This window comes from Melanaphis sacchari, unplaced genomic scaffold (genome assembly GCF_002803265.2).
Source record: "Melanaphis sacchari strain LSU unplaced genomic scaffold, SCAv2.0 Contig40_pilon_pilon, whole genome shotgun sequence".
Lineage (NCBI taxonomy): Eukaryota > Metazoa > Arthropoda > Insecta > Hemiptera > Aphididae > Melanaphis > Melanaphis sacchari.
In genome coordinates, this window is record NW_020271264.1 from 2,207,446 (window position 1) to 2,224,167 (window position 16,722).

A 16,722-nucleotide genomic window follows, 5' to 3' on the forward strand; every position below is an offset into this window, starting at 1 on the left:
TACATGAATAATAGCACTGATTATAGTCTATTCTATAATCAATGATAATAATGTTAATAGTAAACATAATATATTTTGTCTATTATTAATTTTCATTATACTAATATTTGAACTATTTTACTATTAAAAATTAAAAATTAAAATTTAATTTACCCAAGACTAAAAACAATTAATGAATACAAAATATCAGAGTTCAATAGGTATACATTATCGCAATGTATGTCTTACAATTGATTTGATTTCAATTTACTTAAGTTATTTAATATATGCTCAATTACTCAATTATCAGTGTGTAATAATTATGGCTTGAAAGTTAATGACCTTAAAAATATTAAAAATGCAAAATAAAAACTAGTTATTTAGATTCACGTGTTTATAGAACACTATCAATTTCCAAGCCTTATTAATAATATATTACCTATATAGTACATACATACCAAAGTCAATGATGGAATTGAGAAGTTATTTTTACATCTGAATTGAAAAAAAATATTTTGTTCTACTAATGTATACCTAATCATCCAAGTGTAAAATCTTAGGGCCTAAACGGGCTAAATACGTAATTGTTGAAGTCTGAGATAAACTGTTTACTGACTGTACTGCTGAAAATGTCTCATCATTAAGTATTCTAGAATCTTAAAAATTCTTTTGGTAAAATATTGAAAGCCTGTTCATGAATCATCATCCTACAGTTTTGTCAGGCAATTAGGATCTAAATACAATTTTTTTGTTTTGTATACGGTGAAAAAAATATACTGTACCTAATAATGTCCAAAAAATGAACTAACGAAGCCAAGAGCTTGTACCCATTTAATGAAAATAATCAAAATAACAAATTATATTATGATCGACATACCTAATTGTAACTATCTTTAAACTTAAATTAATCTTAAGTTTAAGTACTCGGGACCGTAATTCCTAATAACACTTAAGTACCTAAGTAATAATACTATTACTTCAGCCATCAGAGATATTAGTTATTAATAGGGGTCGGATTTATATGTAAATAGTAAATACATATTTTTACAGTGACTTGATAAATAAATTTAGATAAGTGATAAATTCGTTTTAAGGGATTTCCAATAAAATGAACTATATTTTATTTTACATATTTAACCATAAGTACAAGTTTTTACATATTTCTCAATAATTCCATTTTTCCTACATATTTTGACAATTAGTTCATTTATGATTTATTAATAGCTATCAAAAGTATTCTCTGCAATGGACGTTCTCCTAAATTTTCATTGAATGTAGAACTTACTTTTTCAGACATAGTCAAAATACAATACTGTCCAATAACATTAGTAGAAGTCGAAGGATTATTTAGTTGTTATAAAGCAGTTTTATAACCAAATCGAAGGTCTTATGAATTTGAAAATTTAAAAATGCCTGTGATCATAAATATAATCAAGATAATTAATTTTTTCATTTTTTTTTTTTAGTTTTTTTTTATTTATATTTTTTTCATTTTCTTAATAATTTTACTATTTAAAATATAATTTGTTTCATTAGTAACTCATATGAATATATTAAATAATTAAATATTAATAAATAAATCATATTAGTGAAATACATATTTTGAGTGTTTTAACACATATTTATGTACGTATTTTGGTAGCATAAATGCATATTTTGATTTCATAAATATATATAAATCCTAGCCCTAGTTATTAATAATCTAATCCCTATATTTGTAAATTGTAATTGTTAAAAAACGATATCACGATTGTTGAAACCACAGGTCCGTATCACGTGTAAAGATTTGACAGTTCTAGGGATAAAGACTAATGAACGTATGGTGTAGGTATCCTTGTAGACGTGTAAATCATTAGCCGTAGGCCAGGGGTCTCTAAACTTTTTAGTTTTTTTATCTGAGGGCTAAATAAAATTAAAAAAACTCTTAGCAGATCAAAATGTATGAACACATTTAATTTTTATATATAATTTATAAATTACAGTTAATACAACTGATAATTTCTCATGCGCGTGATAACGACTATGGAAACTATACATATTTTTAGAATATTTGCCGTTATTTGGCGGGCCGGTGAAAACTTATTCGGGGGCCGCATCCAGTCCGCGGGCTGTAGTTTGGAGATCCCTGGCGTAGGCGATAGATAAATCGAATACAAAATGTATTGAAGTCCAACAGATGTTAAATAAATTAACAAACTGACAATTAATCAAGGTGTGTTTGTAAAATATTTGATGTATTTGACACTTCGGCGATTTAACTGTGGATCGTGTGTAGTTGTACGTTAGTGATGTAGATACGTCATCGTCGTCATCTACAATCAACATTTTGGCGGTTTAAAAAATAAAATAATGACAGCGTTCCTAGCAATTGACACATCTGTCACGGCAAATTGTACAAATTACGTGATCAGTGAATAAAACCATTAACCAATAATATGTTGTTGAAACAAAATAGAACATTAGTGCAAATCATAGGAATTACGAGCACACTGAACTTTAACGCTAGCATCCTAAATCTTTTGGTTAAATAAGTGTTATAAATACAAAGCTCGGACAATTTCTAGCGTGGGTCAAGAAATACATTGTACTAATTAATTATTATTATTCACGTTAATACTTAATAATCCTCATTTCCTCAATAATGAAACTAATAAACTGTTTTAAATAAATATGTTTAAAACAGGTTTAAGTATATTGTAAAACAATTTCTAGTACCTACAATATTATTACCTATATTATTTTAAATATAAATAATATTTATCTTGCAAACAATTTCATAATTGACTTAGGATCTTAGAACTATGATTAAATTAATTTTATTAATGGAGTTATAAAATGTAACAGATATTGTATGATAGGTAAATAAGGAGTGTGAAACGGGTCGGTTTCATATAAAATTTATTAAGTGCTTAAGCCCTTTTTATAATTTTTGGGCGATTAGCTTCTATTAAAAAATAGTAAAGATGTAGGACGTAGGCATGTATACGGTATACCTAATGCATGGACACAAACGTACAGATGATGTAAATAATAATATTGTTCCATGTAATTCCAAAAACTAAAAAGAGATCATTTTTAGCATATAAAAACAGTAATATAATTATTATTGTAGTCAGAGTAAGTACTTATCTAGTAATAGATACGTAAATTTGGTAATCAATTGTGGAGGAAACATTTTAAAGTTTGAGAGAAATGAGGTAGGTACTTAACTAAACAAAAAAATTTAACAAATGTGCTGATGATGTTCGAACAATGATCATTGTTATCATAACTCAGAGAACATCAACAAAATATTCTTATGATACATAAGAATTAAATCATTTTATGTAAGCTCTAAAATAACTGAAGAACGCTTAAACTTTTAGGTAATGTTGACAAATCAGATTTAATCATTTATTTAATTACGTTGATGTAATCTATATATCTATTTCATATTTTTCAAACAAAAAGCTCGAGGTAAGCGACCCTGATTCAAGAAACATTTATAATCTCATATAGATATATTTTGTATTTTTACCCATTGATAAAAATACAAAGTTAATAAAGTTGTTGTTTTTATTCGTTTTTTCTAGATGTAAATGATGTAATATAGTATTATTGTATTAGTTTAATTTAAGGTGAAGGCGAGAGAGGAAGGTAAATATTATTAAAATCTAGGGCGTCATGTTTCTAAACATCTCTCTCTAGAAAAGTCAAAACCCATTACTTCGAATTATGTAAGAAAAGATCCCAGTAGAGAAAGAATACTTGAAACATAACAAGAACGAAACGGAATGACGTGGCCAAGAAAGATATGAAAGATCGTGGAGGAGAATTGGAATGGAAATCAATAGATATAGTCATCATTCATCAGTAACACTGATTATAACTAAGTAAAATTAATATCTATTAGTGTAAATCTGGGTGAGTAGGTTTCGAAGCACAGGCGTATCTAGAGGGGAAGGGTTTGAGTGGGTTTCAGCCGGCCCCCAGATTTTCTTAAAGACTCTCTAAAATTTTTAGGTAAATATATGTGCTTATAAACAATATTATTAATATTAACTTTATTTTGCCCACAACGTAAAAAATATAATGTTTCATAAAAACGAATAATTATCTAATAAAAGTATAAATATATAATAACGTAGCTATTGTATTTATACTTAAAATTTATAAAGCTATAAAAATCCCGGAGAAACAATTTGTACAATGTGTTCACATATATATTATATACTTACTTTATAAGAAAAATGAGACTGCATTGGTGATACTGAAATAAAATAATGCTATTTTAATTCAGAGTTCACAGATTCGGAGTTAATAATTTGTTATTTAAAAGTTATTAAATATAATAATAAAAAAAAAATTACGACTTTAAAACTGATTTTTCTAAGATTTTTTTAGGTATTTTCAACATGAAAAAAAAATCAAATCCAGACAAAACTAATGAAATGTTAATTTCTTCTATTAAAAATACTTATGAAAATTATTTTTAAACGTACAATTTTTGATGTTGAATATTATTAATTATTATATTAGGAGGTATACATTATATGTTTTTATGGTATTCAGGTAAAACAAAGAATGTTTATGCTTTATTAATTATTATTTAATCTAAATTTTACTTATAATTTTTCTAGATAATTCATATAAATTAAAACTTATAACTGTGTTATCTTCCCATAGGTACCTTACTTTGCTATAAAAAAATGTTAAGACTCCACCCCCCTCCCTAACTTAAAGGATTAGTTACGCCTGTTCCGAAGAACAATACTAACGAAACGACAAGTGTTATTTTTGTCAAATTGCCAGTTAACGACCATATAATATAATATCATATAATTATTAATATTAAGTAGGTATATCGTATATATAAAATATAATATATTGCGTAGGTACCTAGATAGGTAATTAATAAAACAATGTTAATCCGAATAAAACATAAATATCATAATTAAATCGGGGTTCTATACAATAAATAGTAATTTCAGACTGTCTAAGATTTACCGTTCACATCATTGTATACATTGGTACGAATACCACAATACCACAATAAATATATATATTTTTTTAATTATCATGTATGTATATCATATTTTTATATAATAACTAATAATAAACGTATTTTATCAAAGTGAATATAATTTTTTTTTTTTTTAAAAAAAAAAAAATAAACAGTATAATAATATAATAAACTCTCGTAAAACTAGACAAAAATCACTACCGCTACTATATCAATTATTCTAAATAATAATCGTTTTGATTGTCGAATAATAACAATAAAAATAACATTACAAATATTTAGTACAGGTGTAAATCAAAATCAACGAAAACATGGTACCTCTAGAGCTACCGAATAACAACAGTATCTAATAATAATTATAATAATAATAATATATACGTAGGTAGGTAATCTAATTTTTGATTAAATAATTATTTATTACACATAGAGCCATTAGAGTTAACGTTTTCAAAAATAGTGAGGTACATATTATTATGTTATAATAATATATCATCCTCAGCATTTTTGTAACTCAATGTTTGAACGATTTATTTATTACATACGTATATATATATATATACAAACGATAAGTGCTTTAGAAAAAAAAAAATAAAAATTATGGAAATAATATGTATATACATTCAAATGTCACTTAGAAGATGTTGGTTAAGGTTAACAGAGGTTTAAAGAACAAAATTAAATCACAGTAATAGCTCGATAAAATAGTAACAACAGTGGTATTGGTGTTCATAAGTTCACGACAAAAAGAATCGTAATCAAGGCTTAAATCTAAAATTTCGAATAAGGCGATTACTTTAAATATATTATATAAATATATTTAAATACATAGATAATAATAATAATATTCTATAAATAATATGAACTCAATAACATTTATAATATAATTATAATGTTTAAAAATAGAATAACCTAAGGTTTTCAAAAAAATAATATATATTATATTATATTGTAATATTAATAATAATAATATGTACCAATGAGTATATTAATTATTAATGATAAATACTAGAACCAATAATATTATTTAAATAAATAATTTAAAGTACATTGTTTTCCTCACAGTGCTCTAATATAGTAATTACTAACTTATTTTAAAGTGCAAAAAAAAAAAATAAATAACAATATTATAATAAAATTAAAAAACGAAATTGTGTGAGCATGCACATTTTCTTATTTATTTTCTAGATTCGTTTTTTCCAAGGGAATGTCATGGTCATACCTGTATGTGTTGTGTCTTATAAACGCACAATGTATTATGGTAAATCTTATGTTAAGAATAATCCATTTATAGCTCTGCTATCCTTTGCCCAGCTTAGATTTAAGTTTAATTTCGATTCGAGTTATGAGCATTTTTTTTTTAATTAGCAATTTTAAAATGTTATCTCATAATTTGCTTAAAATTTAAATTTTATTTAAAAAAAAGAACTTACATGATGCCTTACAGGATAATGTTCTTACTGTCAACAAATTGTGTACGAAGACTGATTTATTTAAACATTAAGATTTTCAACGTTGTAATGGAGTAATGGACTATTCTGTATGTAATATTTACCATATGCCTTGTTGTAAGACGGGATAATATACAATAGGTCATGTAATTGTTAGGATTTTCGTCTCATGTTAAACGGTAAGTACATTAAAATATGATAATAATAATAGTAATAATAATAATAATAATAATAATAATAATAACGTCGTGGATGACAGACAACCGTAAAACTTTATTAAAGTCATATTATGGTCGTAAAATTTTTCTCTCTCGGTTCGTCGAGTGGTAGTCTCGTTTCTTTGCCAAGTCGAAAAATGCGTGCACGTCATGGCCGACTTGCGTTATGACAAGGTGGAGATGCGCAGAGACGAGTAATAGCACTTTCGGGTGGCGGAGTGGACTTTTGGACGATTCAAACAACAATAACAATATGACCGCGCATATTTGTGGTTATATAATAATTAAAAAATATTATCTGTATTTTAAGTTTTTAAAAACATTATATATTAATATTCATCGTTCGACGTCGATATCGCGATGATAGGTCTGGCGATTTCGGATTTATCATCGCGGCTTACGCGGTAGCCGGTACGTATTATTATTGCAATATTATCACATAGTTAGGGAGTGAACGTGATCGTATTACAGTGTTCGTCAACACCAGAAGTGGTTAAAAATTAAAATATTGCGGTCTGCGTATTATTATCATCATCCTCATCATCATCACGATCACGATTGTCGTCGTCATCGCGGCCTTTTCCGCGCGCGCAACCTCCGCCATTTTTGCGACCGACAAAAACGACATTTTCGACGAGGACGGACGCACGGCGGGTAGATACCGTTGTACCGTACAGGTGTTTTTATAACGTAATTATTATTCAATGGCCTCCGGGGACATTCGTGGAATAGTTTTTTCGAGTTCAAAACGAGAAAGCGCAGACTGTTTTTATACACTCGTCGCCTGCAGCGTTGTTATTTCGTCGACGTGCCTGCAGGAGCCGTTATACGCGGTTGACGTGGTGTGGTTATGCGTAGGCGGAGAAGAATTTTATATATATAATTTATAAAGAACTAAACTACGACATGGGCAGCCGCCGGCCCAGACGGAAAGACGCAAAATCGCCGGAGGCACCGAATCTCTACGGTACGCGAAGTACAAAGGCGGCGAGCGTGCCGGAGACCCTCTCTCGCGAGACAAATGATGGCGAGAAGACGAACGCACACTCGAGAGGACAATGTTTACCCCGCTAGATGAACCGTTTGATAATAATATATTCATAATAATATTCCCATATCGTATCGGTGTAATAATACGTCGTTAAGGTTGATTTGCTGCACACGTCTCGCGCATTGATTATTACACGTCATATATCTCTCACGTATCATATAGTACCTGCTGTCCTATATTGATATTATTATTATCCTCATCAGATCAGTTGAAATCGCAGTGGTCGGAAGTTCCAGCATCTCTTATAGCCGTGTCAAATTTCTTCCCATCGTTCGTGCGTTCGACGGGAAGATACGCGAAACCGACGTGAAACGATTGTCCGGATGTTCATCGGGCGAAAATAATATCGGGGCCGATGCGTTGCGAGTTCGCGTTCAAGAATTAATAGAGTAGACCGCCGCCATCACCGTGTACGAGAGCGGATCGCTACGACGACGTTATTCCAGTATCCCGACAAATCGTCGCACACCAGATTTTCACGGAAATTACGAAACGAGACCGACGAAAAAAATCGGAACATTTTGACGAAAAGCAATTATAATATTATGTAAGTACACATCAGAGATGGGTCTTATCTAAGATACATAATTATTATTATTTTTTTTTATTCAACAAAACGAATTAATAATTTATGAAAATGAGTTCCGACGAAGACGTTTTATTATTATCTCAATAGTGATACATACGCTTAATTGTGTACTGAGTTAAACAATAATAACGAAGTATTTTATTACATCTAATGTAATTAGATACTTAAAGGTTATACCTAGCAAGTTAATATGCAATGCGGTTTAACGGTTTTACTTACCAAAATAATTATTTAAAAAAAAAAAAAAAAATTAATTTAGTCTTTTCTAATTAACGTTGAATTTTCTTTGTATATTTTGTTTACCTAGACTTTAGAATGAAAACATTGATGTGTTTACAGTAGATAATATTATTATGATGTATTCAGTAATTTTTTTCCATGCATCTTTTGCCCATCTGATCTGCGTACGGGATTCCAAATGCGTAATTAGTATATTGTTGCAAAATGCGCGTAACGGGGTGTAATACATTATTGTATGTACGTCTGTACATTTTATTATTTTTGGTCACGATCCGTCGCATTTCTTCGTTGTAGTTTTCGTGTAGTGACGTGGGCGTGACCACGCCAAATGTAATAATTCGGTTTCAAGAAAACTTGCGGGACGTGTGTACTTAGTCGTTGCGACGAATATAATGCACTAAAGCGTTAAATGGAAAAAAAATAAAAATAAAGTAATCGTTCAAACGTGTAATGCGATAAACGCAGTCGAAAAGGAGCGTATAATATTATATCTATGTAGGAGGTGTATACAACGTCTGCGAAGAGGGTTTAGAGAGCGAATATGGGAAAAACGTATACGACGGCGTAAAATACGATTTTTTTCTAATTGACTTATAGTGTGCTTTTTATATTTTTTTCTTATTCTTATCGATTTCGCCAAGACTATCAAAAACGACGTGCGCATCGACGGATAGTGAATACAAATATGATCAATTAATAACAATAATAATTACAATGATAATAATAATAATAATAATAATAGTTATATAAATTTAAAATGTATAGAATTTAGTGATAGTATTTTATGTTTGTTTTGCTGACTAATTCAAACGCAGCCGCAGTCTAAACTGATGTTTCCGTTTGGTCTGCAAACGATACGAACTGAGCTTGGCCTGAAACAGATAATTCCGTTTAACAAAATCGATTAATATGGTAACGTAATACGTAATGTTATATATGATATATAATACGTAACGTGACAAATGATTTTCAGTTTTTTTTGTAATAATTATTACACTTGTTTTTTTTTTTACGTAGAGAGGAGTTAGTCTTATAATAATTTTAACTGAATTCAGAATTGACATTTTCGCATAGATTTAAAACAATGTATAAATACTAAAATATCGTCAGTAGTTTGGAATAACCTGGATTCGTTCTTCTGTTTCCAAGACACGAATATTTTGGTCAACCGTTTCTGGTAATGGAGTACTGTTTAGAACGTTTAATTTATAATTAATACGATTTTGTTATCAGATTTATTTTAATAATGTAAATCATTTTATTCATTAAATAGTTTCAAGGGAGTATTAAAGTACTAATACTCCTTTATCCCATCTTTCAACTATTTTCACAACTTTTAGGGTTTAGAATTTTAATTATACATGTTCGAAAAAATAACAATATAAGAATTATACTCAAAATTACTATGAAACATAATATTTCTCACTTGTCGATACCAAAAGTCAAAACATAACAAATAAAATAATATCAGTTCCACCAATCATCATTTTTGTTTATAAACATATACCTTGTACCTATAATGTTTTTCATCCGACTGCACGAGTGTAATACTATTTAGAACCGTCGGTGCAGTATATTATAACACGGATTCCATATTATAATGGTGCAGTGTACATTAAAATATTTACACAAGTGAAGACAAATGACACCATTAGCTTTGACAGTGTGGTGTCACCAATTTTATCATAATAATATTGATAAATAATACAAATGGAACATATTCCATTTCATATTTTTGTAACCAGTGTCGCGCAGTAGCCAATTAGATCTGTGGGGCGTGGTGTAGTGTCCAGGTGTAGGGCAAAATAATAAATTAATTAAATAGAATAGATGAGAAAAACGCTTAAAGTATAAAAGTAATTTTATTATGTACATTATAAACCATTGAAGATATTAAAATTTTATCACAGTGCTTAATTATCAATAACGTAATATAATTAACAGGTTACTCGATAGAAATTATGATGCATTTAGATATTCTCTCTATCTAAAATTAAAATCAAATCTATGGTTTTTATAAGTAAATTCAAACTTATAAATTAAGTTTTTTTTTTTTTTTTTTTATTGATCTTATTTGAGCCCGAAAACTAAGGCCATTAGTTGTGCATAGGAACAGTAGGTATTTTGTGTGAGGTTTGGTTGGTAGGGTTAGAATACGTAGATGCATGTGTGTGTGCCATGGATTCGTCACTAAAAACTCGGGTGGTCACCCATCCGAGAACTAGCGACGCCAGCCAATACTTGACCTCAGAACACATTAATGACCGAGACCAACCATTGCTCCACACTAGGCCACAATTAAGTTTTTAATTAACTTATTAATTGCAAATCTTATATTTTAAAAACAAAATTTAATCAATTCATTTAAATAATATAGTAAATTAATAACCCAGATAACTTAATATACTTAGTTTTTATAAGCGTAAAACGAATTGTTTCTTTTTTCTTCGTCGTCCCAAAAACGAAATTTTAATCAGTTATCGTCATTGACCCAATAACGATTCATCGAAAATTAGTATGTTAACACGGTGTGTGTCAAAAACGGTCTTATGATTTAAGGAGTCTTAGCCGTATAAAATTCGGAAAAGGAGACGGCGTTCTAATATCATAGGTACTTACGTATGTAATAATATAATATCGTAGTCGTGTAGGAAATATAATAAATTATAATAAGCTTGAAGAAAAGTCATTACAACGTGACAGATTTTATTTTTATGTTGAAACTCTTTCGTTTCTTCGATATACATATTTTGTTCAACGGTATTACTGAATTGACCGTATGCGTATTATGTCCATAACGACCATAATAATACACCAGTAGCGCGTACACGTGGGGTACTGTATAGAAGTTTATCTAAGGGAATATTATACCTACATGATTTGTTCCGTATGGTTAAACGGGTAGGAATTTTCGCGAGACCATTATTATTGTGCAGCATGTTCTTCCGAAGATGTTTAATGTTCGCGTAAACTTTTCCAGGTGGTGTGACCGGGATCGAGAAAGTAGATTACTCTCGCATAATAGTCGTGAAACAAGCCTAACACCACATTAACGGCACGTCCATAATATTATACGGGATATTAGTCGTAAAAAAAAAAAAAAAATATAAATTAATTTAAAATAATATGACAACTTATATAGGATTTCACTGAGATTTCCGTACAAAAACTATGATAATGATATTTTATAAAATATGTTAGTTGCGGACAAATCGCGAAAACCCATTTCCTGTATTGAATATGTTATACGATTGCGGTATTTTTAAGGAAATTTCGTGTAACATTAAATAAAAACACTATATGATAATTTTTATTAACATAAAAATACATTCAGAAACACATACCTATACATTTTTTTAAAAATTTATCAAGAGCTTGGTTATTGAAACTCCGGTTGTAAGTATAGGTACAATTAGAAATCGTAAAACGTTGAGTACCTTCCTATTCGATTTTTGAATACGCACATTACTCGTCTCTACTATCAATAGAATTTTTAAAATTTTTTTATTCTACAAATATTTATTAGTAAAGTGACGAGTATGATTACTTTATTTTATTCTAGCTCTGTTTTCTAAAAATGTCAAATTTCTTTAGATAGAGCCATGTTAATGTAGAGTTTTTGATTTCGTACTCATTAAAAGTTAATATAGCACTGAGATCATTCTCAAAGTCTGTTCGGAAACTCGAAAATACACTTTGCTAATGGTCTATAAAGGCGCAAAACGATTTTTATTACTAAGAGAAGGCTACACATCAACTTTTAAAGAGATTTAATTCAGCCAATTTAAGCTCGTTGTAGGTCACGTTTAATTTTTTATATTTCATTGGTCTAATAGTGAAAAATAGTCTCAACTATAAAAACACATGTATTCATTGTACACATATAGAATACATGAATTGTGTCATATACGATATAACATATTATAAAAAATTGATTAGATAGGGGTTTTCAAAAAAATATTGAAGTGACAAATATCTCATCACACTACTAAGGCCAGGTTAATGAAATTTTGAAAAAAATTGTAATTACTTAATTATATTTAAATACCAACTCCAAACAACTAACAAGTAGTTCTCAGTCCTCACGTTAGTACTATTGTTAGCTGTTGTGTAATTACAAGAAGTTAAAATTAAAAAAATAAATTGTTTTGCGCGAAAAAGTACTATATTTGAACTACAAAAAAAAGAAAAAATATATATATAAAAATCCAAGTGCGTGTATATAATGTGATAAAGATGACAATATTTAAATGTATTGAATTATTCTATTTTTATTATTTGTTAAAAAAAAAAATCAGGGAAATTGTTCTGTTGTATAATAGATGTCGAGGATCATATTGTATTGCGCTTATTTTTATCAAATTGAATTTTGGACAGAAAAGGGAAATTATTTGAACTGCATTTATTTCATAAATAATATATATTATTGATGAAGAAAAATCAGAATTATTATTAGTATTTTAAATATCTAAAAGTAACGTTTTTTTATAATAACATCAATTAACTAACAAACTAATTAAAAATTAACTACAGTTTTATAATAATTATGATAACATTCATATTAATTTTTGACAGTTAAAATCCTTGGTGATGCGCACGTGTAATTATTTACCTCGAGCTACTTTTAATATGATATAAATTATTTCGGGAATTTCTATACTTTATTAAGTGATGCTATATTTTAGTAATTATATCTTACAATTTAAATAATGTCATAATATAATATGATGAGTAATTTATTTTACTATTTTAGAGAATATTCGAGAGGAATTGATTATCAAGACTTTAAAATATATTTAAGTAAAATAAAAAAATAAAACCTTCGATCAAATCATACTAATGGAGACTTAATGGCTAATAATATGTACCTATTATTTTTGCTGGATTCCAATATTCTTAATAATATTATGTCATCACGATGATAATCGTTTTCGATTTTTTTTCCAGTGTATTACGCATCGTTTCATTTGATACGACTATACCTACGTTATGCGATGTAGCTAGCAAACGCAAATGCAAATGCAAAAAAATAAATAAAAAAAAAATTCACGTCTACATGATGATGTTAAAGAACATCGTGCTTTTATAATATACATATTACTGACGCGTCATTTTATGCCGCTATCTGCGATTTTTGCTTAGGTCAGAAGAATACATGAACGTAGAATACGAGTGTATGCAAATCATTGATATAGCTAATCAGCCGAGTTTTGTTCGTGAAATAGAGATAACAGTCAACTCTATATTATTAAGTAACATATTTAATTTGATTTACTATAGGTATAATAACCTACTTTATAGATAAATCATAATAACAATTCAATCGCTTCAACTCGTACTCTGCTATACCTGTGATCTTTAAAATACTACACTCAAAAACAAGGTTACTCAAGTGATAGTATACTGTATAATTATATTAATATTTAGTCATAAGATTAAACCTTATAATACGTTGTTATAATATCGTTTCTATTGTGTTAGTTTATGAACGCAGGTCATAAGTTTCTAAGACCTATACAATTTAACTTAGAAAACTTAATTTGTATGTATTTGTAAGTTCGACTATAGGCGAGATTGATTTATAAAATCACGTAACTATAAAATATTGTATGCCGTAGGATATTTTATTTATCAATATTTAGTCCATTGTCGATTTTCTGAATAGGATTCGCGGGGAGTTATGGAATGCGAAATTGTCACGAACGTAGGAATTTAATTTTATATTGGTGAATTTTGTCCCATATCATATATATATATATAATAAAGGGGTGCTAAAGTTTTAAACTAACGGTTATTTAATTTTTAATAACTATTATTCAGGCACAATTAATTTTCGAATCAATATTCGTCGACGATTCAAATGCGCATTGTTTAAAACTAATTTTAATTTTAATGTCGGTTAAGCTTTTGTAACACCTTGCAGGTCAACAATTTATTCGATGCACCCCGCCAATACATTATACTTTCAACTTAGTTAGGAATGGCCGTGAGTAATTCAGTAGCAAATTTGTTAGGATTGGCTGTAAAATAATGTAGAACAACATAAGTTGTGATCGAATCTGAAATTAATTAAAAAAATTTCTGAATAAAAAAACAATTACTAACGACCATTAACTCGTGTAACTATGTGAATGAGTTAAAATTTCATTTTGAATTATAATGCATGTACAATTAAAATAAAAAGGTCACCGAATACGATAATTAAAACAAGTTATTGGATTGGATAAGTGAATCGTATGACGCCATTTCATTATAAAGTAAGCATTTGAATTAAGTTATTTGAAACCTTTGGTAAAACGAAACGCATACTTTTCGCATTTAATAAACTTTAAACAAGTGTATTATAAATAATAATTAATAAAATATACATAGAAAAAAAATTATAATTTTAGATTTGATAAAACAATAAATGGGGTGCTGGAATTTAAAAGCTAGAATTTTTAGCATAATTTATAAGGTGTACAATAACAAAAGAACTTGGTAAAATTTGAAATTCACACAAAAAAAGTATTCATTTTTTTAAACATAATATTAGCGTCCGTACTAGTAATTTATTATACTCAATCTAAGTAAATTGGTGATTTTTATTAGTCTAAAAATAATAACTAAATGTTTAGAGGTAGCTTTTATTTTCAATCGCAGAGTATAAGAGATATTGACTAAATATAAGATTAAATATTGTACACATATGAACATTATGAACAATATATATATATATATATATAATATAATAAATGTACTATAGATTATAAAAAAAAAATGAATTCAATTAATTTTTTATTATTATTATAGTTTTGCAATAGGGCGACACATATTTACTGTAGATCAATTTAAAAAGCAATGCTGAACTCCAGGGGTTTTCGGATAATTGCTCAACAAATATATAATTATTATTTATTCGTATTTAATGTTTATATTTCATTAATTTTATTGGTCATACGCAAACGCAACAATAACAAATGGTGTACGGATTTAAAGTGTACTTGTGCGACTTTGCTTTACCAGTAGTTATTAGACAAAGTTAGAAGCGTTTCTGGTGGATTAATCTCTTAATTGTGTCGTGAAACCAATAATAATAATTATTGCTGTATCTTACCTAATGCCGTTATGTATTTGTGTGTACCATACGCGCGTAAGTAATGCCCAACGGATAGAATATTATAAAACGGCGCGAGTATGTAAGACGTGTTGGTTTCTATTTGACTACCAAAATTGAACAAAAACGTATATTTTTGTTTTAAACGAAAGCGTCACAGCAATTCGTTTTTTTGTTATTGTTTTTTTTTTTTTATACATAATATATAAGATACATGCATTGTTCTCGACGCCCGTATTTTTACAGTCGATCTTTAAAACACAAAAGTTCAGGATAAAAGAGCTACTCATAAACTTTTTGTTTTTTTCCGAACAATGAACGTCCGTACACATACACACTTAAACAAAAAAACCACATCGAGCTTCAATGCACTCAAGAAAAAGAAAAAAATTATTTCTGACGAGGTATATTTTAATAAAGATGTATCGCGCGTGAATAAAGCCTAAACAAAATTTTGCGCACACACTATTACTAGCATACGTGTGCTGCGAATGTATGCTCTATTTATTTTATTTTGTTTCTTATATTTTTTGTCTCTACTGACATTATTATTATATAATATTAAGACGTCGTGAGCTTTTTTATTTCCGTTATTATGATCTCTTATAAATTCGTAGTCGACGAGAATGACGCAACTATGTTCTAACCTCACGTGTTTAGATCTATTTTTTTTAAACTGATATTGATATTACTATATTTAATATTTACTAAAAGATATAAGAATAGTAGTCACCTCATTAGTGATACCTACATCTATGCAATTTTACTATAATAAATCAAAACACTATCCATTTTATTTTAAGTCTACGTGGGAGGATCTAATTAAATCGTGTTGTTTTGGTTATGATTTAAGGTTCGTGGTGATTGATGATGAAAAATTTAATATTTTAAAAAGTTTTTATCATAAATAGGATATAGTATCATAAATTTATCATAATAGCTTATTTTATAAACATAATATTAGACTACAGTCCTGTTCTAATTATACAATCATTTTTGTAATACCTACATTTTTATGTTTTCAAAAATATTTTATTTACATAATTTTGAATTATTTTAACATATTTTTATTACATTTTAAAATGTCTCGTCCCAAATC

General features: G+C 28.3%; 1 protein-coding gene across 1 annotated transcript in view; it reads right to left on the bottom strand.

Annotated features, from left to right (window-relative positions):
- Positions 1 to 5,957: 5,957 nt before the first annotated feature.
- The window catches only part of LOC112597416 (eye-specific diacylglycerol kinase-like), a 222,069-nt gene continuing 211,304 nt past the window's right edge, over positions 5,958 to 16,722 (bottom strand). The window contains 1 exon segment of the mRNA XM_025343462.1: positions 5,958 to 9,399. Within this exon segment, the coding sequence (XP_025199247.1) occupies positions 9,350 to 9,399 (50 nt within the window). The 3' untranslated portion in view covers positions 5,958 to 9,349.